A 24873-nucleotide genomic window follows, 5' to 3' on the forward strand; every position below is an offset into this window, starting at 1 on the left:
TTACTTTTAGATTTGTGTGTATTGTTGTGAATTGTTAGATATTACTGCACTGCTGCAGCTAGGGAACATAAGCATTTTCGCACACCATAATAACGTCTCCTAAATATGTGTACGTGACCAATAACATTTTATTTGATTTAGATCAATTTTGATTTAGTGCCTTCGACACCATGAACGATCAGATCCTACTGTCCACCCTCTCAGGTTGGTCTCAGGCTCTTCACACTCTTGGATTGCATCCCTACCTCACAGGCCGCTCCTACCAGGTGTCGTGGAGAGAATCTGTCTGCACTACATACTTTCACTACTGGTGTCCCCCAGGGCTCGGTTCTAGGCCCTCTCCTCTTCTCTCTATACACCAAGTCACTGGGCTCCATCATATCCTCACATGGTCTCTCCAATCATTGCTATGCAGATGACACTCAACTACTTTTCTCCTTCCCCCCTTCTGACACCCAGGTGGTGACACACATCTCTGTGTGCCTGGCAGATATCTCAGCTTGGATGTCGTCCGACCACCTCAAGGTCAACCTCAACAAGACAGAGCTGCTCTTCCTCACAGGGAAGGCCTGCCCGCTCCAAGACCTCTCCATCACGGTCGACAAACTCCACAGTGTCCCCACCCAGAGTGCAAAGAACCTTGGCGTGACCCCTGGGACAACACACTGTCGTTCTCTGCAAACATCAAAACATTGACTCGCTCCTGCAGGTTCATGCTCTACAACATCCATAGAGTACAACCTTTTTCCTCACACAGGAAGTGGTACAGGTCTAATCCAGGCACTCGTCATCTCCTGTCTGGACTACTGCAACTCTCTGTTGGCTGGGCTCCCCCTTGTGCCATCAAACCCCTGCAACTTATTCAAGATTACAGCTTGTCTGGTGCTCAACCTCCAAAAAGTTTTCCCATGTCACCCCGCTCCTCTGCCCACTCCACTGGCTTCCAGTTGAAGCCTCGGATCCACTACAAGACCATGGTGCTGACCTCACTGGAGCAGCAAGAGGAACTGCCCCTCCCCTACCTTCAGGCTATGCTCAAACCCTACACCCCAACCCCAGCACTCCATTCTGCCACTTCTGGTCTCTTGGCCCTCCCACCCCTACGGTAGGTCAGGTCCCCGCTCAGCCCAGTCAAAGCTCTTCTCTGTCCTGGCACCCCAATAGTGGAATCAGCTTCCCCCTGATACTAGGACAGCAGAGTCCCTGCCCATCTTCCGAGAAACGTCTGATACCCTACGTCTTCAAAGAGTATCTGAAATAAGACAACTCAGTCTTACCCCCCAAACTGTGCCCATTGCCACGCCCCTGACATGCCCCCTGACACGCCCCACCACCTACGGCCCTTTTTGATCCAGAAGAATCCATGCATTGTTACAAATAAGTTCAGAATTATACAGTCAATTTCTTAAAAGCGGTCACAAGAAGCCAAACTCAAATCCACATGAAATTAAACGTTTTGAAGAATCAATCAATCAATCAAATGTATTTATAAAGTCCTTTTGCACATCAGCAGATGTCACAAAGTGCTTATACAGATACCCAGTCTAAAACCCCAAAACAGCAAGCAATGCAGATGTAGAAGCACGGAGGCTAAGAAAAACTCCCATGAAAGGCAGAAGAGGGTATTATTCATCAAATGTTTACCGTCATCTTTGGTCTGTGTATGTTTTTTTTTCACTGCTCAACCCCTTATGGTGGGGTTTTGCGACTCAAAAGACACCTCAATTGGTGGGTCACGAAGCAAAATATGTTAGGAACCACTACGCTAAATTACTAAAATGTCAAATCTAAAAGGTCAAACTGATCCCTAGGTCAGGAAGCCCAGAACGTGCCTTTGTGATCTGAGTGGTGGTGGTTGTACTGACTGCTTCTCTGAGGTGATGGTCTGGGCACTCAGCAGCACTCGGAGTCCTCTCTGCCACGCTGTCTATGGGCTGAAGGAGACACTATGTTAACTCAAAGGCGGAGAAAATGGGTTCATTTAGGACTGCATTGTCTACGGCTGTGAGAAAGACAACAGGATCAAGTTCATTAAGCACCAAAAGGAAGAAAACACACTGAAACAGGGAGGGGAATACCAGGACTTGTCCAGTAAGAAACGCTTGTTTTCATTTTCCGTTGCGAAGATGTTTTAAAAACGTTTTTTCTGTTGGGTATCCTTATGAATACAACTCAGTTCACTGTTAACACAAACTCACTGGGTTAATAAATGGTTTTATTTAATAACTAATCATCCCCTCTCACCTGCACTGACTCATAGGTAATGGTCTTGGTCTCAGTGTGCACGACGGGAGCCTCCTTGTTAGAGACGTCTCGCAGGGGAGTTAGACACGTCTGAGATGGTGATTGTCTGTGTCTTCACTACGTTAGGCTGTGAGGAAAGAAGGACAATACACACGGTGAATGTTGAGTTTTGTCATATCTTACTGCCTAACCAACGCCTCTCTAACGGCATACTTGATCTATCGGAACCTTCTCTAGTATGGCAGAATGCTATATACAGCATACATTTGGTGAATTAACACGTTTCTCCCCATACCGTATTCTCTCCCAACCCACCTATCATAGACCTTTCAAGACCCACAATGACCTATGACCCATAGACACAGAACCCTCATAGTAATGAAGTCTGGCCGACAAATACTAGAGATGTATTTTACCTGTTATATCTATGCTATGACCTTATCTAGTATTTCAGGCCATCTTAATACTATGTGACTATCCCTGTTCATACCTACGGACTATTCCCCTGTTCATGCTATCCCCTGTTCCTTACTACTCCCTTGTTCATACTCGTGACTACTCCCTGTTTCCATACTATCCCTGTTCATACTATCCCCCTTGTTCATACTACGTGACTATCCCCTGTTCATACTCACGTCATCCCTGTTCATACTATCCCCTGTTCATACTACGTGACTCATCCCCTGTTCATACTACGTGACTATCCCCTGTTCATACTACGTGACTATCTCCCGTTCGCTACGGGACTATCCCTGTTCATACTACGTGACTATCCCTGTTCATACTACGCGACTATCCCCCTGTTCATACTACGTGACTATCCCCTGTTCATACTACGTGATTATCCCCCTGTTCATATCTATCCCCTGTTCATACTACGACTATCCCTGTTCCTTACTATGTGACTATCCCCTGTTCATACTAACCCTGTTCACTACTACGTGACTATCCCCTGTTCATACTACGTGACTATCCCCTGTTCATACTACGTGACTATCCCTGTTCATACTACGTGACTTCTCCCTGTTCATACTCATGACTATCTCCCTGTTCATACCACGTGACTAGCCCCTGTTCATACTACGACTATCCCCTGTCTCATACTACGTGATTATCCCTGTTCATACTATCCCTGTTCATACTACGTGACTATCCCTGTTCATACTATGTGACTATTCCTGTTCATACTTACCCCTGCTTCATACTACGTGACTATCCCCTGTTCATACTATCCCCTGTTCATACTATCCCCTGTTCATACTAAGGCATGATATTCCCCTGTTCATACTACGGACTATCTCCCTGTTCATACTACGTGACTATCCCTGTTCCTTACTATCCCCTGTTCATACTACGTGACTACTCCCTGTTCATACTATGTGACTATCCCTTGTTCATACTATGTGACTATCCCTGTTCATACTATCCCTGTTCATACTATGTGACTATCCCTGTTCATACTACATGACTACTCCCCTGTTCATACTAGATGACTATCCCCTGTTCATACTATCCCTGTTCATACTATGTGACTATCCCCTGTTCATACTATGTGACTATCCCTGTTCATACTATCCCTATTCATACTACATGATTATCCCCTGTTCATACTACGTGACTATCCCCTGTTCATACTACGTGACTATCCCTGTTCATACTACTATCCCCCTGTTCTACTACGCTGACTATCCCCTGTTCCATACTATGTGACTATCCCCTGTTCATACTACGGACTATCCCCTGTTCATACTATGTGACTATCCCCTGTTCATACTACGTGACTATCCCCTGTTCATACTACGTGACTACTCTCCCTGTTCATACTATGACTATCCCTGTTCATACTACGTGACTATCCCCTGTTCTACTATCCCCTGTTCATACTCACGACCATCCCCTGTTCATACTACCCCTGTTCATCCGACTACCCTGTTCATACTACGTGACTATCCCCTGTTTCATACTACTCTCCCTGTTCATACTATCTGTTCATACTACGTGACTATCCCCGTTCATACTAGTGACTATCCCCTGTTCATAGACTATCCCCTGTTCATACTACGTGACTATCCCCTGTTCATACTACGCTGACTATCCCTGTTCATACTAGTGACTATCCCCTGTTCATACTATGTGACTATCCCCTGTTCATACTACGTGACTATCCCTGTTCATACTAACTGCTATATCCCCTGTTATCCTGTTCATACTACATGACTATCCCCTGTTCATACTACGTGACTATCCCCTGTACATGACTATCCCTGTTCATACCACGTGACTATCCCCTGTTCATACTCGTGACTATCCCTGTTCCATACTATGTGACTATCCCCTGTTCATACTATGTGACTATCCCCTGTTCATACTACTGACTATCCCCTGTTCATACTCGTGACTTCCTCCCCCTGTTCATCTATGACTCCCTGTTCATACTACGTGACTATCCCCTGTTCATGACTATGATCTATATCCCCCTGTTCATACCACGTGATTATCCCCTGTTCATACTATGTGTATCCCTGTTCATACTATGTGACTATCCCCTGTTCATACATTATCCCTGTTCATACTATGTGACTTCCCCTGTTCATACGCTACATGACTATCCCCTGTTCATACTACGCGACTATCCCCTGTTCATACTATGTGACTATCCCCTGTTCTATGTGACTATCCCCTGTTCATACTACGTGACTATCCCTGTTCATACTATATGACTATCCCCTGTTCATACTAATGACTATCCCCTGTTCATACTACGACTATCCCCTGTTCATACTGTGACTATCCCCCTGTTCATACTAGCGACTACTCTCGCTCATACTATGTGACTATCCCTGTTCGTGCGCGGACTATCCCCTGTTCATACTATGACATCCTGTTCATACTCATGTGACTATCTCCCTGTTCATACCTACGTGACTATCCCCTGTTCATACTATTGACTATCCCCTGTTCATACTACGTGACTATCCCCTGTTCGCCTTCCTGTTCATACTACGACTATCCCCTGTTCGCACTAGTGACTATCCCCTGTTCATACTAGTGACCTCCCCTGTTCATACTACGTGACTATCCCCTGTTCATACTATGTGACTATCCCTGTTCATAACGCTATCCCTGTTCATCGTCTATCCCCCTGTTCATACTACGATCCCGTGACTATCCCCTGTTCAACTACGACTATCCCTGTTCATACTACGTGACTATCTCCTGTTCATGCCTACGTGACTATCCCCTGTTCATACTATGATACTATCCCCTGTTCATACTAACGTGACTACTGTTCATACTACGTGACTATCCCCGTACTCATACTATCCCCTGTTCATACTACATGGACTATCGTTTCGACTATCCCTGTTCATACTATCCCTGTTCATACTACGTGACTATCCCCTGTTCATACTACGTGACTATCCCCTGTTCATACTACGTGACTATCCCCTGTTCACGTACTATGTCTCCCTGTTCATACTACGTGACTATCCCCTGTTCATACTACGTGACTATCCCCTGTTCATTCTCACTATCCCTGTTCATACTAATGACTATCCCCTGTTCATACTACGTGATATCCCTGTTCATACTACGTGACTATCCCCTGTTCATACTATGTGACTATCCCCTGTTCATACTACGGTGACTATCCCCTGTTCATACTACCCGTGACTATCCCTGTTCATACTACGGATATCCCCTGTTCATACTATGACTATCCCCTGTTCATACTACGATTATCCCTGTTCATTCTACGACTGACTATCCCCTGTTCATACTATGTGACTATCCCTGTTCATACTATGTGACTATCCATATTCGTGACTATCCCCTGTTCATACTATGTGACTATCCCCTGTTCATACTACATGACTATCCCCTGTTCATACTACGTGACTATCCCCTGTTCATACCTCCCTGTTCATACTATGTGACTATCCCCTGTTCATACATGCTGACTATCCCCTGTTCATACTATCCCCTCGTTCATACTACATGATTATCCCCTGTTCATACTACGTGACTATCCCTGTTCATACTAGCTGACTATCCCCTGTTACATGACTATCCCCTGTTCATACTACGTGACTATCCCCTGTTCATACTATGTGACTATCCCCTGTTCATACTACGTGACTATCCCTGTTCATACTATGTGACTATCCCGCCTGTTCATACTCATGACTATCCCCTGTTCATACTACGTGACTATCCCCTGTTCATACTAGTATCCCCTGTTCAACTACGTGACTATCCCCTGTTCCTATACTATCCCCTGTTCATACTATGCGACTATCCCCGTTCATACTATCCCTCTGTTCATACTATGTGACTATCCCTGTTCATACTAGACTATCCCTGTCTACTACCCGTTCATACTCGTGACTATCCCCTGTTCATACTCGTGACTCCCTGTTCATACTATCCCCTGTTCATTACTGTGACTATCCCCTGTTCATACTACGTGACTATCCCCTGTTCATACTACGTGACTATCCCCTGTTCACCTACGTGACTATCCCTGTTCATACTACGTGACTATCCCCTGTTCATACTATCCCTGTTCATACTACGTGACTATCCCCTGTTCATACTACGTGACTATCCCCTGTTCATACTATCCCCTGTTCATACTTCGTGACTCTCCCTGTTCATACCTATCCCCTGTTCATACCTATGGATTATCCCCTGTTCATACTACGTGACTATCCCTGTTCATGGCGACTATCCCTAGTTCATACTCATGACTATCCCTGTTCATTGACTATCCCTGTTCATACTTTATCCCTGTTCATACTCACGTGACTATCCCTGTTCATACCACGTGACTATCCCCTGTTCAACTGACTATCCCCTGTTCATACTATGTGACTATCCCTGTTCATACTACTGACTATCCCCTGTTCATCTACACGTGACTATCCCTGTTCATACTACGTGACTATCCCTGTTCATACTACGTGACTACCCCTGTTCATACTCGTGACTATCCCCTGTTCATACTACGTGACTATCCCCTGTTCATACTACGGACTATCCCCTGTTCATACTACGTGACTATCCCTGTTCATACTACGTGACTATCCCCTGTTCATACTACGTGACTATCCCCTGTTCATACTCATTGACTATCCCCTGTTCATACTACGTGACTATCCCCTGTTCATACTATCTGACTATCCCATTCTCGTATACCACGTGACTATCCCTGTTCACCATGACTATCCCTGTTCATGCTAGCCTATCCCCTGTTCATACTACGTGACTATCCCCTGTTCATACTGCGTGACTATCCCCTGTTCATACTACGTGACTATCCCTGTTCATACTCACTGACTATCCCTGTTCCACTATGACTATCCCTGTTCATACTACGTGACCTCCCTGTTCCATACTACGTGACTATCCCTGTTCATACTATGACTATCCCCTGTTCATACCTACGTGACTATCCCCTGTTCATACTATTGACTATCCCCTGTTCATACTATCGTGACTATCCCTGTTCATACTACGTGACTATCCCCTGTTCATACTACGTGACTATCCCCTGTTCATACTACGTGACTATCCCCTGTTCTACTACGTGACTATCCCCTGTTCATACTATCCCTGTTCATACTATGTGACTATCCCCTGTTCATGCTACGTGACTATCCCTGTTCATACTATCCCCTGTTCATATTACGCTGACTATCCCCCTGTTCATACTACGTGACTATCCCTGTTCATACTCATGACTATCCCTGTTCATACTACTGACTATCCCCTGTTCATAGTATGACTATCCCCTGTTCATACTACGTGACTATCCCCTGTTCATACTACGTGACTATCCCCTGTTCATACTATCCCCTGTTCATACTACGTGACAATCCCCTGTTCATACTATCGTTAATGACTATCCCCTGTTCATACTACGTGACTATCCCCTGTTCATACTATGTGACTATCCCCTGTTCATACTATCGCTATCCCCGTTCATACTACGTGACTATCCCTGTTCATACTACGTGACTATCCCCTGTTCATACTACGTACTATCTCCTGTTCATACTATGTGACTATCCCTGTTCATACGTGACTATCCCCTGTTCATACTACATGACTATCCCTGTTCATACTATGTGACTATCCCCTGTTCATACTATCCCTGTTCATGTGACTATCCCCTGTTCATACTTATCCCCTGTTCATACTACGTGACTATCCCCTGTTCATACTACGTGACTATCCCCTGTTCATACTACGTGACTATCCCCTGTTCATACTATCCCTGTTCATGCTACGTGACTATCTCCCTGTTCATACTATGTGACTATCCCCTGTTCATACTACGTGACTATCCCTGTTCATACGACTATCCCCTGTTCGACTATGTGACTATCCCCTGTTCATACTACGTGACTATCCCCTGTTCATACTATCCCCTGTTCATACTAATGACTATCCCCTGTTCATACTATGTGACTATCCCCTGTTCATACTACGTCGACTATCCCTGTTCATACTATCCCCTGTTCATACTACGTGACTATCCCTGTTCATGCTATGTGACTATCCCCTGTTCATACTACGTGACTATCCCCTGTTCATACTATGTTATCCCTGTTCATACTACGTGACTATCCCCTGTTCACTACTATCCCTGTTCATACTACGTGACATCCCCTGTTCATATACCCTGTTCATACTATGTGACTATCCCCTGTTCATACTCACGTGACTATCCCCTGTTCATACTATCCCTGTTCACCTCACGTGACTATCCCCTGTTCATACTACGTGACTATCCCCTGTTCATACTATCCCCTGTTAATTCTACGTGACTATCCCCTGTTCATACTACGTGACTATCCCCTGTTCATACTATCCCTGTTCATTCTACGTGACTATCCCCTGTTCATACACTGACTATCCCCTGTTCATACTATGACTATCCCCTGTTCATACTACGGACTATCCCCCTGTTCATACTACGTGACTATCCCCTGTTCATACTACATGACTATCCCTGTTCATACTACGTGACTATCCCCTGTTCATACTATGACTATCCCTGTTCATACTCATGACTATCCCCTGTTCATACTACGTGACTATCCCTGTTCATACTATGTGACTATCCCCCTGTTCATACTATGTGACTATCCCTGTTCATACTATGTGACTATCCCTGTTCATACTACGTGACTATCCCCTGTTCTACTACGTGACTATCCCTGTTCATACTACGTGACTATCCCCTGTTCATACTACGTGACTATCCCCTGTTCATACTATCCCTGTTCATACCACGTGACTATCCCCTGTTCATACTATGTGACTATCCCCTGTTCATACTACGTGACTATCCCTGTTCATACTATCTCCCTGTTCATACTATGTGACTATCCCCTGTTCATACTACATGACTATCCCCTGTTCATACTACGTGACTATCCCCTGTTCATACTATCCCCTGTTCATACTACGTGACTATCCCCTGTTCATACTATGTGACTATAACCTGTTCATACTACGTGACTATCCCCTGTTCATACTATCCCCTGTTCATACTATGTGACTATCCCCTGTTCATACTACGTGACTATCCCCTGTTCATACTACGTGACTATCCCCTGTTCATACTATGTGACTATCCCCTGTTCATACTATGTGACTATCCCCTGTTCATACTAGCGCGACTATCCCCTGTTCAGCCTATCGTGACTATCCCCTGTTCATACTATCCCCTTTTCATACTACGGACTATCCCTGTTCATACTATCCCTGTTCATACTACGTGACTATCCCCTGTTCATACTATGTGACTATACCCTGTTCATACTACGTGACTATCCCCTGTTCATACTATCCCCTGTTCATACTATGTGACTATCCCCTGTTCATACTACATGACTATCCCCTGTTCATACTACGTGACTATCCCCTGTTCATACTATCCCCTGTTCATACTATGTGACTATCCCCTGTTCATACTATCCCCTGTTCATACTACATGATTATCCCCTGTTCATACTACGTGACTATCCCCTGTTCATACTACGTGACTATCCCCTGTTCATACTATCCCCTGTTCATACTACGTGACTATCCCCTGTTCATACTATGTGACTATCCCCTGTTCATACTACGTGACTATCCCCTGTTCATACTATGTGACTATCCCCTGTTCATACTCACGTGACTCATCCCCGTTCATACTACGGACTATCCCCTGTTCATACTATGTGACTATCCCCTGTTCATACTACGTGACTATCCCCTGTTCATACTATCCCCTGTTCATACTACGTGACCATCCCCTGTTCATACTATCCCCTGTTCATACTATGTGACTATCCCCTGTTCATACTACGTGACTATCCCTGTTCATACTATCCCTGTTCATTCTACGTGACTATCCCCTGTTCATACTACGGACTATCCCTGTTCATACTATCCCTGTTCATTCTACGTGACTATCCCTGTTCATACTACGACTATCCCCAGTTGACTTATCTCCCTGTTCATTCACGTGACTATCCCCTGTTCATACTACGTGACTATCCTGTTCATACTATGTGACTATCTCCCTGTTCATACTACGCTGACCATCCCCTGTTCATACTACGTGACTATCCCCTGTTCATACTACATGACTATCCCTGTTCATACTACGCGACTATCCCCTGTTCATACTACAGACTATCCCCTGTTCATACTACGTGACTATCCCCTGTTCATACTACGTGACTATCCCCTGTTCATACTATGTGACTATCCCCTGTTCATACTATGTGACTATCCCTGTTCATACTAGTGACTAATCCCCTGTTCATACTACGTGACTATCCCCTGTTCATACTACGCTGACTATCCCCCTGTTCATACTACGCGGACTATCCCTGTTCATACTATCCCTGTTCATACTACATTTGACTATCCCTGTTCATACTATGACTCTCCTGTTCATACTATGTGACTATCCCTGTTCATACTATCCCCTGTTCATACTATGTGACTATCCCCTGTTCATACTACATGACTATCCCCCTGTTCATACTACTGACTATCCCTGTTCATACTATCCCCTGTTCATACTATGTGACTATCCCCTGTTCATACTATGTGACTATCCCCTGTTCATACTATCCCCTGTTCATCTACATGATTATCCCCTGTTCATACTATGTGACTATCCCCGTTCATACTACGTGACTATCCCACTGTTCATAACCCTGTTCATACTACGTGACTATCCCCTGTTCATACTATGTGACTATCCCTGTTCATACTACGTGACTATCCCCTGTTCATACTATGTGACTATCCCCTGTTCATACTATGTGACTATCCCTGTTCATACTACGTGACTATCCCCTGTTCATACTATGTGACTATCCCCTGTTCATACTACGTGACTATCCCCTGTTCATACTATCCCCTGTTCATACTACGTGACCATCCCCTGTTCATACTATCCCCTGTTCATACTATGTGACTATCCCTGTTCATACTACGTGACATCCCCTGTTCCTATACTATCCCCTGTTCATTCCTACGTGACTATCCCCTGTTCATACTACGGACTATCCCCTGTTCACTATCCCCTGTTCATTCTCGGACTATCCCCTGTTCATACTACGTGACTATTCCCTGTTCATGACTATGTACTATCCCTGTTCATACTACGTGACTATCCCCTGTTCATCGCTGACTATCCCCTGTTCCTTACTACATGACTATCCCCTGTTCATACTACGTGACTATCCCCTGTTCATACTATGTGACTATCCCTGTTCATACTACATGACTATCCCCTGTTCATACTACGTGACTATCCCCTGTTCATACTATGTGACTATCCCTGTTCATCTACGTGACTATCCCCTGTTCATACTACGTGACTATCCCCTGTTCATACTCATCCCCTGTTCATACTATGTGACTATCCCCTGTTCATACTACGTGACTATCCCTGTTCATATTTATCCCCTGTTCATACTACGTGACTATCCCCTGTTCATACTATCCCCTGTTCATACTACGTGATTATCCCTGTTCATCCGTGACTATCCCCTGTTCATACTCCCTGTTATACGTGACTATCCCCTGTCTACATGCTCTGTTTCTACTATCCTGTTCAACTACGTGAATATCCCTGTTCATACTACGTGACTATCCCCTGTTCATACTATCCCCTGTTCATTCTATATGACTATCCCTGTTCATACTACGTGACTATCCCCTGTTCATACTATCCCCTGTTCATTCTACTGACTATCCCTGTTCATACTATGTGACTATCCCCTGTTCATACTACGTGACTATCCCTGTTCATACTACGAACTATCCCTGTTCATACTACATGACTATCCCCTGTTCATACTACGTGACTATCCCCTGTTCATACTACATTGACTATCCCTGTTTCTGCTCATGACCCCTGTTCATACTACGTGACTATCCCCTGTTCATACTATGTGACTATCCCCTGTTCATACTATGTGACTATCCCTGTTCATACTACGAGCTATCCCCTGTTCATACTATGTGACTATCCCTGTTCATACTTACGTGACTATCCCTGTTCATACTACGTGACTATCCCCTGTTCATACTCATGTGACTATCCCTGTTCATACTATGTGACTATCCCCCTGTTCCATGTCTCGTGACTATCCCTGTTCATACTACTGACTATCCCCTGTTCATACTACGTGACTATCCCCTGTTCATACTACGCATGTGCTCCCTGTTCATATTGTGACTATCCCCTGTTCACTACATTATCCCTGTTCATACTATGTGACTATCCCCTGTTCATACTATGTGACTATCCCCTGTTCATACTATCCCTGTTCATACTACATGACTATCCCCTGTTCATACTATGTGACTATCTCCTGTTCATACTACGTTGACTATCCCCTGTTCATACTATCCCCTGTTCATACTATGTGACTATCCCCTGTTCATACATGTGACTATCCCTGTTCATACTACGTGACTATCCCCTGTTCATACTACGTGACTATCCCCTGTTCATACTATCCTATCCTGCTCATGTCACTCCCTGTTCATACTATGACTATCCCTGTTCATACCTATGTCCTGACTATCCCCTGTTACTACTGTCGTGACTATCCCCTGTTCATACTATTCATCCCTGTTCATACTACCGACTATCCCCTGTTCATACTTACGTGACTATCCCCTGTTCCTATCCCTGTTCATTCTACGGACTATCCCTGTTCATACTATGGACTATCCCCTGTTCATACTATCCCTGTTCATACTACGTGACTATCCCCTGTTCATACTACGTGACTATCCCCTGTTCACATGTGACTATCCCCTGTTCATACTACGTGACTATCCCTGTTCATACTAAATGACTATCCCCTGTTCATACTATCCCCTGTTCATACTATGTGACTATCCCCTGTTCATACTATCATGTGACTATCCCTGTTCATATTATCCCTGTTCATACTACGTGACTATCTCCTGTTCATACTATCCCTGTTCATACTACGTGACTATCCCTGTTCATACTTACGTGACTATCCCTGTTCATACCCCCGTTCCTCTACGTGACTATCCCTGTTCTACTTACGTGACTATCCCCTGTTCATACTATCCCCTGTTCATACTACGTGACTATCCCCTGTTCATACTATCCCTGTTCTTACTTCTCCTGCTACGTACTATCCCCTGTTCATACTACGTGACTATCCTATTCACTACCCTGTTCATACTACGTGAATATCCCCTGTTCATACTATGTGACTATCCCCTGTTCATACGTGACTATCCCTGTTCATACTATGTGACTATCCCTGTTCATACTATCCTGTTCAACGACTATCCCCTGTTCATACTATGTGACTATCCCTGTTCATACTACGTGACTATCCCCTGTTCACCTACGTGACTATCCCCTGTTCATACTACGCGACTATCCCCTGTTCATACTACGCGACTATCCTCACTACGTGACTATCCCTGTTCATACTACATGACTATCCCTGTTCATACTACGTGACTATCCCCTGTTCATATATGTGACTATCCCCTGTTCATACTACATGACTATCCCCTGTTCATACTACGTGACTATCCCCTGTTCATGCTATGTGACTATCCCTGTTCATACTACGTGACTATCCCCTGTTCATACAGACTATCCCTGTTCATACTACGTGACTATCCCCTGTTCATACTAGGACTATCCCCTGTTCATACTACGACTATCCCCTGTTCATACTACGTGATCTCCTGTTCATACTACGTGACTATCCCCTGTTCATACTACATGACTATCCCTGTCATGCGTGACTATCCCCTGTTCATACTATCCCTGTTCACTATGTGACTATCCCCTGTTCATACTACGTGACTATCCCCTGTTCATACTATGTGACTATCCTTTTCATACTACGTGCTATCCCTGTTCATACTACATGACTATCCCCTGTTCATACTAGACTATCCCCTGTTCATACTACGTGACTTCCCCTGTTCATACTATCCCTGTTCATACTACGTGACTATCCCCTGTTCATACTATGTGACTATCCCCTGTTCATACTATGTGACTATCCCCCTGTTCATACTTCTATCCCTGTTCATACTATGTGACTATCCCTGTTCATACTTACATGACTATCCCTGTTCATACTACATTGATCTCCCTGTTCATACTATCCCCTGTTCATACTACGTGACTATCCCCTGTTCATACTATCGACTATCCCCTGTTCTACTAGTATATCCCTGTTCATACTACATGATTATCCCTGTTCATACTACGTGACTATCCCTGTTCATACCTACGTGACTATCCTCTGTTCATACTATCCCTGTTCATACTACGTGACTATCCCCTGTTCATACTACATGACTATCCCTGTTCATACCGCTGACTATCCCCTGTTCATACTACGTGACTATCCCTGTTCAAACTATGTGACTATCCCTGTTCATACTACGTGACTATCCCCTGTTCATACTATGTGACTATCCCTGTTCATACTACGTGACTATCCCCTGTTCATACTATCCCCTGTTCATACTACGTGACTATCCCTGTTCATACTATCCCCTGTTCATACTACGTGACTATCCTGTTCATACTATACGTGACTATCCCCTGTTCATACTATCCCCTGTTCATTCTACGTGACTATCCCTGTTCATACTACGTGACTATCCCCTGTTCATACCATCCCTGTTCATTCTACGGACTACCCCTGTTCATACTACGTGACTATCCCTGTTCATACTATGTGACTATCCCCTGTTCATACTACGTGACTATCCCCTGTTCATACTACGCGACTATCCCTGTTCATACTATATGACTATCCCCCTGTTCATACTCACGTGACTATCCCTGTTCATACTATGTGACTATCCCCTGTTCATACTACATGACTATCTCCTGTTCATACTACGTGACTATCCCCTGTTCATACTATGACTATCCCCTGTTCATACTACGTGACTATCCCCTGTTCATACCTACGACTATCCCCTGTTCATACTATCCCCTGTTCATACTATGTGACTATCCCTGTTCATACTACGACTATCCCCTGTTCATACTATCCCCCTGTTCATACTACGTGACTATCCCTGTTCATACTATCCCCTGTTCATACTACGTGATTATCCCTGTTCATACTACGTGACTATCCCCTGTTCATACTACTTCCCTGTTCATACTACGTTGACTATCCCCTGTTCATACATCCTTCATGTACTATCCCTGTTCTACTACGTGATATCCCTGTTCATACTACGACTATCCCCTGTTCATACTATCCCCTGTTCATTCTACGTGACTATCCCTGTTCATACTACGTGACTATCCCCTGTTCATACTATCTCCCTGTTCATTCTACGTGACTATCCCTGTTCATACTATGTGACTATCCCCTGTTCATACTACGTGACTATCCCCTGTTCATACCTCGTGACTATCCCTGTTCATACACATGACTATCCCTGTTCATACTACGTGACTATCCCTGTTCATACTACGTGACTATCCCTGCCTATACATGACCCCCTGTTCATACTACGTGACTATCCCCTGTTCATACTACGGCTATCCCCTGTTCATACATTGACTATCCCCTGTTCATACTATGTGACTATCCCTGTTCATACTACGTGACTATCCCCTGTTCATACCCTGTGACATTACTCCCTGTTCATACTACGTGACTATCCCCTGTTCATACTACGTGACTATCCCCTGTTCATACTATCCCCTGTTCATCTACGTGACTATCCCCGTTCATACTATGTGACTATCCCCTGTTCATACTATGTGACTATCCCCTGTTCATACTATCCCCTGTTCATACTACGTGACTATCCCCTGTTCATACTACATGACTATCCCCTGTTCATACTACGTGACTATCCCCCTGTTCATACTATCCCCTGTTCATACTAAGTGTGACTATCCCCCTGTTCATACTATGCTGACTATCCCCTGCCTTACTATCCCCTGTTCCTTTCATATATGATATCCCCTGTTGCATACTACGTGACTATCCCTGTTCATATACGGTAACTATCCCTGTTCATACTATCCCCTGTTCATACTACGTGACTATCCCCTGTTCATACTATGTGACTATCCCCTGTTCATACTACGTGACTATCCCCTGTTCATACTATGTGACTATCCCCTGTTCATACTATGTGACTATCCCTACTACTTCAGTTCTATCCCCTGTTCATACTATGTGACTATCCCCTGTTCATACTACGTGACTATCCCCTGTTCATACTATCCCCTGTTCATACTACGTGACCATCCCCTGTTCATACTATCCCCTGTTCATACTATGTGACTATCCCCTGTTCATACTACGTGACTATCCCCTGTTCATACTATCCCCTGTTCATTCTACGTGACTATCCCCTGTTCATACTACGTGACTATCCCCTGTTCATACTATCCCCTGTTCATTCTACGTGACTATCCCCTGTTCATACTACGTGACTATCCCCTGTTCATACTATGTGACTATCCCCTGTTCATACTACGTGACTATCCCCTGTTCATACTACGTGACTATCCCCTGTTCATACTTATCCCCTGTTCATACTATGTGACTATCCCTGTTCATACTACGTGACTATCCCCTGTTCATACTATCCTCCTGTTCATACTACTGACATATCCCCTGTTCATACTGTCATCCCTGTTCATACTACGTGATTATCCCTGTTCATACTACGTGACTATCCCCTGTTCATACTATCCCCTGTTCATACTACGTGACTATCCCCTGTTCATACTATCCCCTGTTCATACTATCCCCTGTTCATACTACGTGAATATCCCCTGTTCATACTATGTGACTATCCCCTGTTCATACTACGTGACTATCCCCTGTTCATACTATGTGACTATCCCCTGTTCATACTATCCCCTGTTCATACTACGTGACTATCCCCTGTTCATACTATGTGACCTACCCTGTTCATACTACGGACTATCCCATGCTTCATACCTGACTATCCCCTGTTCATACTACATGACTATCCCTGTTCATACTACGTGACTATCCCCTGTTCATACTACGACTATCCCCTGTTCATACTATCTGACTATCCCCTGTTCATACTACGTGACTATCCCATGTTCATACTATGTGACTATCCCCTGTTCATACTACATGACTATCCCCTGTTCATACTACGTGACTATCCCTGTTCATACTGTGACTATCCCCTGTTCATACTACGTGACTATCCCCGTTCATACTACGTGACTATCCCCTGTTCATACTTACGTGACTATCCCCTGTTCATACTACGTGACTATCCCCTGTTCATACTACGTGACTATCCCCTGTTCATACTACGACTATCCCCTGTTCATACTACGTGACTATCCCCTGTTCATACTACATGACTATCCCCTGTTCATACTATGTGACTATCCCCTGTTCATACTATCCCCCCTGTTCATACTAATGCGACTATCCCCTGTTCATACTACGTGACTATCCCCTGTTCATACTATGTGACTATCCCCTTTTCATACTACGTGACTATCCCCTGTTCATACTATGTGACTATCCCCTGTTCATACTACGTGACTATCCCCTGTTCATACTACGTGACTATCCCCTGTTCATACTATCCCCTGTTCATACTATGTGACTATCCCCTGTTCATACTACGTGACTATCCCCTGTTCATACTATCCCCTGTTCATACTACGTGACTATCCCCTGTTCATACTATGTGACTATCCCCTGTTCATACTACGTGACTATCCCCTGTTCATACTACGTGACTATCCCCTGTTCATAGTATGTGACTATCCCCTGTTCATACTACGTGACTATCCCCTGTTCATACTACGCGTGACTATCTCCTGTTCATACTCTCCCCTGTTCATACTACATGACTATCTCCCTGTTCATACTACGTGACTATCCCCTGTTCATACTAAGTGACTATCCCCTCCTGTTCATTTGACTATCCCCTGTTCATACTCACTCGTTCATATAGCTATCCCCTGTTCATACTATGGACTATCCCCGTTCATACTACGTGACTATCCCCTGTTCATACTATGTGACTATCCCCTGTTCATACTATGTGACTATCCCCTGTTCATACTACGTGACTATCCCCTGTTCATACTACGTGACTATCCCCTGTTCATACTATCCCCTGTTCATACTACGTGACTATCCCCTGTTCATACTATCCCCTGTTCATACTACGTGACTATCCCCTGTTCATACTATGTGACTATACCCTGTTCATACTACGTGACTATCCCCTGTTCATACTATGTGACTATCCCCTGTTCATACTATCCCCTGTTCATACTATGTGACTATCCCCTGTTCATACTACGTGACTATCCCCTGTTCATACTACGTGACTATCCCCTGTTCATACTATGTGACTATCCCCTGTTCATACTATGTGACTATCCCCTGTTCATACTACGTGACTATCCCCTGTTCATACTACGTGACTATCCCCTGTTCATACTATCCCCTGTTCATACTACGTGACTATCCCCTGTTCATACTATCCCCTGTTCATACTACGTGACTATCCCCTGTTCATACTATGTGACTATCCCCTGTTCATACTACGTGACTATCCCCAGTTCATACTACGTGACTATCTCCTGTTCATACTATCCCCTGTTCATACTACGTGACTATCCCCTGTTTATACTATGTGACTATCCCCTGTTCATACTACGTGACTATCCCTGTTCATCTATCCCTGTTCATACTAGGACTATCCCCTGTTCATACTACGTGACTATCCCTGTTCATACTATGTGACTATCCCTGTTCATACTACGTGACTATCCCTGTTCATACTACGTGACTATCCCCTGTTCATACTATGTGACTATCCCCTGTTCATACTACGTGACTATCCCCTGTTCATACTACGTGACTATCCCCCTGTTCATACTATGTGACTATTCCCTTTTCATACTACATGACTATCCCCTGTTCATACTACATGACTATCCCCTGTTCATACTATGACCCCCCTGTTCATACTACGTGACTATCCCCTGTTCATACTATGTGACTATCCCCCTGTTCATACTACGTGACTATCCCCTGTTCATACTATCCCCTGTTCATACTACGTGACTATCCCCTGTTCATACTATACATCCCCTGTTCATACTATGTGACTATCCCCTGTTCATACTACGTGACTATCCCCTGTTCATACTATCCCCCTGTTCATACTATGTGACTATCCCCTGTTCATACTACGTGACTATCCCCTGTTCATACTACGTGACTATCCCCTGTTCATACTACTGACTATCCCCTGTTCATACTACGTGACTATCCTTTCATCCCTGTTCATACTATGTGACTATCCCCTGTTCATACTACGTGACTATCCCCTGTTCATCTATCTGCATACTACGTGACTATCCCCTGTTCATACTATGTGACTATCCCCTGTTCATACTACGTGACTATCCCCTGTTCATACTACGTGACTATCCCCTGTTCATGACTACTATCCCTGTTCATACTACGTGACTATCCCCTGTTCATACTACGTGACTATCCCCTGTCTCTATCCCTGTTAACTACATGACTATCCCCTGTTCATACTACGTGACTATCCCCTGTTCATACTAAGTTACTATCCCCTGTTCATGACTATCCCTGTTCATACTATGTGACTATCCCCTGTTCATACTACGTGACTATCCCCTGTTCATACTACGTGACTATACATTTACATTTACATTTTAGCCATTTAGTAGACGCCTTATCCAGAGCGACTTACAGTTAGTGAATACATATTTTTTTATACTGGCCCCCCTGTGGAATCGAACCCACAACCCTGGCGTTGCAAACACCATGCTCTATCAACTGAGCTACATCCCTGCCGGCCATTCCCTCCCTACCCTGGACGACGCTGGGCCAATTGTGCGCCCATGAGTCTCCCCGTGTGCCGGCCGCGAGCAGAGCCTGGATTCGAACCAGGATCGTCTAGAGGCACAGCTAGACTGCGATGCAGTGCCTTAGACCACTGCGCCACTCAGAGACTATCCCTGTTCATACTACGTGACTATCCCCTGTTCATACTATCCCCTGTTCATACTACGTGACTATCCCCTGTTCATACTATCCCCTGTTCATACTACTGCTCCCTGTTCATACTATCCCTGTTCATACTACGTGACTATCCCCTGTTCATACTATGTGACTATCCCTGTTTATACTATCCCTGTTCATACTATGTGACTATCCCTGTTCATACTACGTGACTATCCCTGTTCATACTACGTGACTATCCCCTGTTCATACTTGTACTATCCCCCTGTTCATACTATGTGACTATCCCCTGTTCATACTACGTCGATATCCCCTGTTCATACTACGGACTATCCCCTGTTCATACTATCCCTGTTCATACTACGTGACTATCCCCTGTTCATACTATCGCTATTCCCGTACTATCCCCTGTTCATACTATGTGACTATCCCCTGTTCATACTACGTGACTATACCCTGTTCATACTACGTGACTATCCCTGTTCATACTACGTGACTATCCCCTGTTCATACGTACTATCCCTGTTCATACTACGTGACAATCCCTGTTCATACTAGTGACTATCCCCGTTCATACTACGTGACTATCCCCTGTTCATGACTATCCCCTGTTCATACTACGTGACTATCCCCTGTTCATACTACGTGATCTTTCCTTGACTATCCCCTGTTCATACTACTGACTATCCCTGTTCATCTACGTGACTATCCCCTGTTCATACTATGTGACTATCCCCTGTTCATACTACGTGACTATCCCTGTTCATACTACGTGACTATCCCCTGTTCATACTATGTGACTATCCCCTGTTCATACTATCCCTGTTCATACTACGTGACTATCCCTGTTCATAGCTATCCCCTGTTCATACTATGTGACTATCCCCTGTTCATACTACGTGACCATCCCCTGTTCATACTACCCCCTGTTCATACTATGTGACTATCCCCTGTTCATACTACGTGACTATCCCCTGTTCATACTATCCCCTGTTCATACTACGTGACTATCCCCTGTTCATACTACGTGACTATCCCCTGTTCATACTATCCCCTGTTCATTCTACGTGACTATCCCCTGTTCATACTACGTGACTATCCCCTGTTCATACTATGTGACTATCCCCTGTTCATACTACGTGACTATCCCGTTCATACTACATGACTATCCCCTGTTCATACTACGTGACTATCCCCTGTTCATACTACGTGACTATCCCCTGTTCATACTACATGACTATCCCCTGTTCATACTATGTGACTATCCCCTGTTCATACTATGTGACTATCCCCTGTTCATACTACATGACTATCCCCTGTTCATACTACGTGACTATCCCCTGTTCATACTACGTGACTATCCCCTGTTCATACTATCCCCTGTTCATACTATGTGACTATCCCCTGTTCATACTACGTGACTATCCCCTGTTCATACTATCCCCTGTTCATACTACGTGACTATCCCCTGTTCATACTATCCCCTGTTCATACTACGTGACTATCCCCTGTTCATACTATCCCCTGTTCATACTACGTGATTGTCCCCTGTTCATACTACGTGACTATCCCCTGTTCATACTATCCCCTGTTCATACTATCCCCTGTTCATACTACGTGAATATCCCCTGTTCATACTATGTGACTATCCCCTGTTCATACTACGTGACTATCCCCTGTTCATACTATGTGACTATCCCCTGTTCATACTACGTGACTATCCCCTGTTCATACTATGTGACTATCCCCTGTTCATACTACGTGACTATCCCCTGTTCATACTACGTGACTATCCCCTGTTCATACTATCCCCTGTTCATACTACATGACTATCCCCTGTTCATACTACGTGACTATCCCCTGTTCATACTATCCCCTGTTCATACTACGTGACTATCCCCTGTTCATACTACGTGACTATCCCCTGTTCATACTACGTGACTATCCCATGTTCATACTATGTGACTATCCCCTTTTCATACTACGTGACTATCCCCTGTTCATACTATGTGACTATCCCCTGTTCATACTACGTGACTATCCCCTGTTCATACTACGTGACTATCCCCTGTTCACTACTATCCCTGTTCATACTATGTGACTATCCCCTGTTCATACTACGTGACTATCCCCTGTTCATACTATCCCCTGTTCATACTACGTGACTATCCCCTGTTCATACTATGTGACTATCCCCTGTTCATACTACGTGACTATCCCCTGTTCATACTACGTGACTATCCCCTGTTCATAGTGTGTGACTATCCCCTGTTCATACTACGTGACTATCCCCTGTTCATACTACGTGACTATCTCCTGTTCATACTATCCCCTGTTCATACTACATGACTATCCCCTGTTCATACTACGTGACTATCCCCTGTTCATACTAAGTGACTATCCCCTGTTCATACTATGTGACTATCCCCTGTTCATACTATGTGACTATCCCCTGTTCATACTATGTGACTATCCCCTGTTCATACTACGTGACTATCCCCTGTTCATACTACGTGACTATCCCCTGTTCATACTATGTGACTATCCCCTGTTCATACTACGTGACTATCCCCTGTTCATACTACGTGACTATCCCCTGTTCATACTACGTGACTATCCCCTGTTCATACTACATGACTATCCCCTGTTCATACTACGTGACTATCCCCTGTTCATACTACGTGACTATCCCCTGTTCATACTATGTGACTATCCCCTGTTCATACTACGTGACTATCCCCTGTTCATACTACGTGACTATCCCCTGTTCATACTAACCCCTGTTCATACTACGTGACTATCCCCTGTTCATACTATGTGACTATCCCCTGTTCATACTACGTGACTATCCCCTGTTCATACTATGTGACTATCCCCTGTTCATACTATCATGACTATCCCCTGTTCATACTATGTGACTATCCCCTGTTCATACTACGTGACTATCCCCTGTTCATACTACGTGACTATCCCCTGTTCATACTACGTGACTATCCCCTGTTCATACTACATGACTATCCCCTGTTCATACTACGTGACTATCCCCTGTTCATACTATCCCCTGTTCATACTACGTGACTATCCCCTGTTCATACTACGTGACTATCCCCTGTTCATACTACGTGACTATCCCATGTTCATACTACTCCCCTGCAACTGACTATCCCCTGTTCATACTACGTGACTATCCCCTGTTCATACTACGTGACTATCCCTGTTCATACTACGTGACTATCCCTGTTCATAGCTACGTGACTATCCCTGTTCATGACTATCCCCTGTTCATACTATGTGACTATCCCCTGTTCATACTACGGACATCTCCCTGTTCATACTACGTGACTATCCCCTGTTCATAGTGTGTGACTATCCCCTGTTCATACTACGTGACTATCCCCTGTTCATACTACGTGACTATCCCCTGTTCATACTATCCCCTGTTCATACTAGTACTATCCCTGTTCATACTACGTGACTATCCCCTGTTCATACTATGTGACTATCCCCTGTTCATACTAACTCCCCTGTTCATACTACGTGACTATCCCCTGTTCATACTACGTGACTATCCCCTGTTCATACTACGTGACTATCCCCTGTTCATACTACGTGACTATCCCCTGTTCATACTATGTGACTATCCCCTGTTCATACTACGTGACTATCCCCTGTTCATACTACGTGACTATCCCCTGTTCATACTATGTGACTATCCCCTGTTCATACTACATGACTATCCCTGTTCATACTATGTGACTATCCCCTGTTCATACTATGACTATCCCTGTTCATACTATGTGACTATCTCCTGTTCATACTACGTGACTATCCCCTGTTCATACTATGTGACTATCCCTGTTCATACTACGTGACTATCCCCTGTTCATACTACGTGACTATCCCCTGTTCATACTACGTGACTATCCCCTGTTCATACTACGTGACTATCCCCCGTCACTATCCCCTGTTCATACTACGTGACTATCCCTGTTCATACTACGTGACTATCCCCTGTTCATACTAATGACTATCCCCT

At 44.4% G+C, this 24873-nt stretch overlaps 1 protein-coding gene and 1 long non-coding RNA gene across 2 annotated transcripts in view; both read right to left on the minus strand.

Annotated features, from left to right (window-relative positions):
* Positions 1-2302: 2302 nt before the first annotated feature.
* The window catches only part of LOC121572246 (protein 4.1-like), a 111971-nt gene continuing 89400 nt past the window's right edge, over positions 2303-24873 (minus strand). Inside the window, exon 18 of the mRNA XM_041884205.2 lies at positions 2303-2371. Within this exon, the coding sequence (XP_041740139.2) occupies positions 2303-2371 (69 nt within the window). The remainder of the gene's footprint in view (positions 2372-24873) is intronic.
* LOC123491414 lies at positions 16174-18160 on the minus strand. Its single transcript, XR_006661326.1, has 3 exons — positions 18129-18160; positions 17701-17732; positions 16174-16210 (listed from the first exon to the last, which is right to left on the minus strand). It is a non-coding gene; the product is annotated as an uncharacterized LOC123491414 (long non-coding RNA).

The sequence above is a fragment of the Coregonus clupeaformis genome, chromosome 8, assembly GCF_020615455.1.
Source record: "Coregonus clupeaformis isolate EN_2021a chromosome 8, ASM2061545v1, whole genome shotgun sequence".
NCBI lineage: Eukaryota > Metazoa > Chordata > Actinopteri > Salmoniformes > Salmonidae > Coregonus > Coregonus clupeaformis.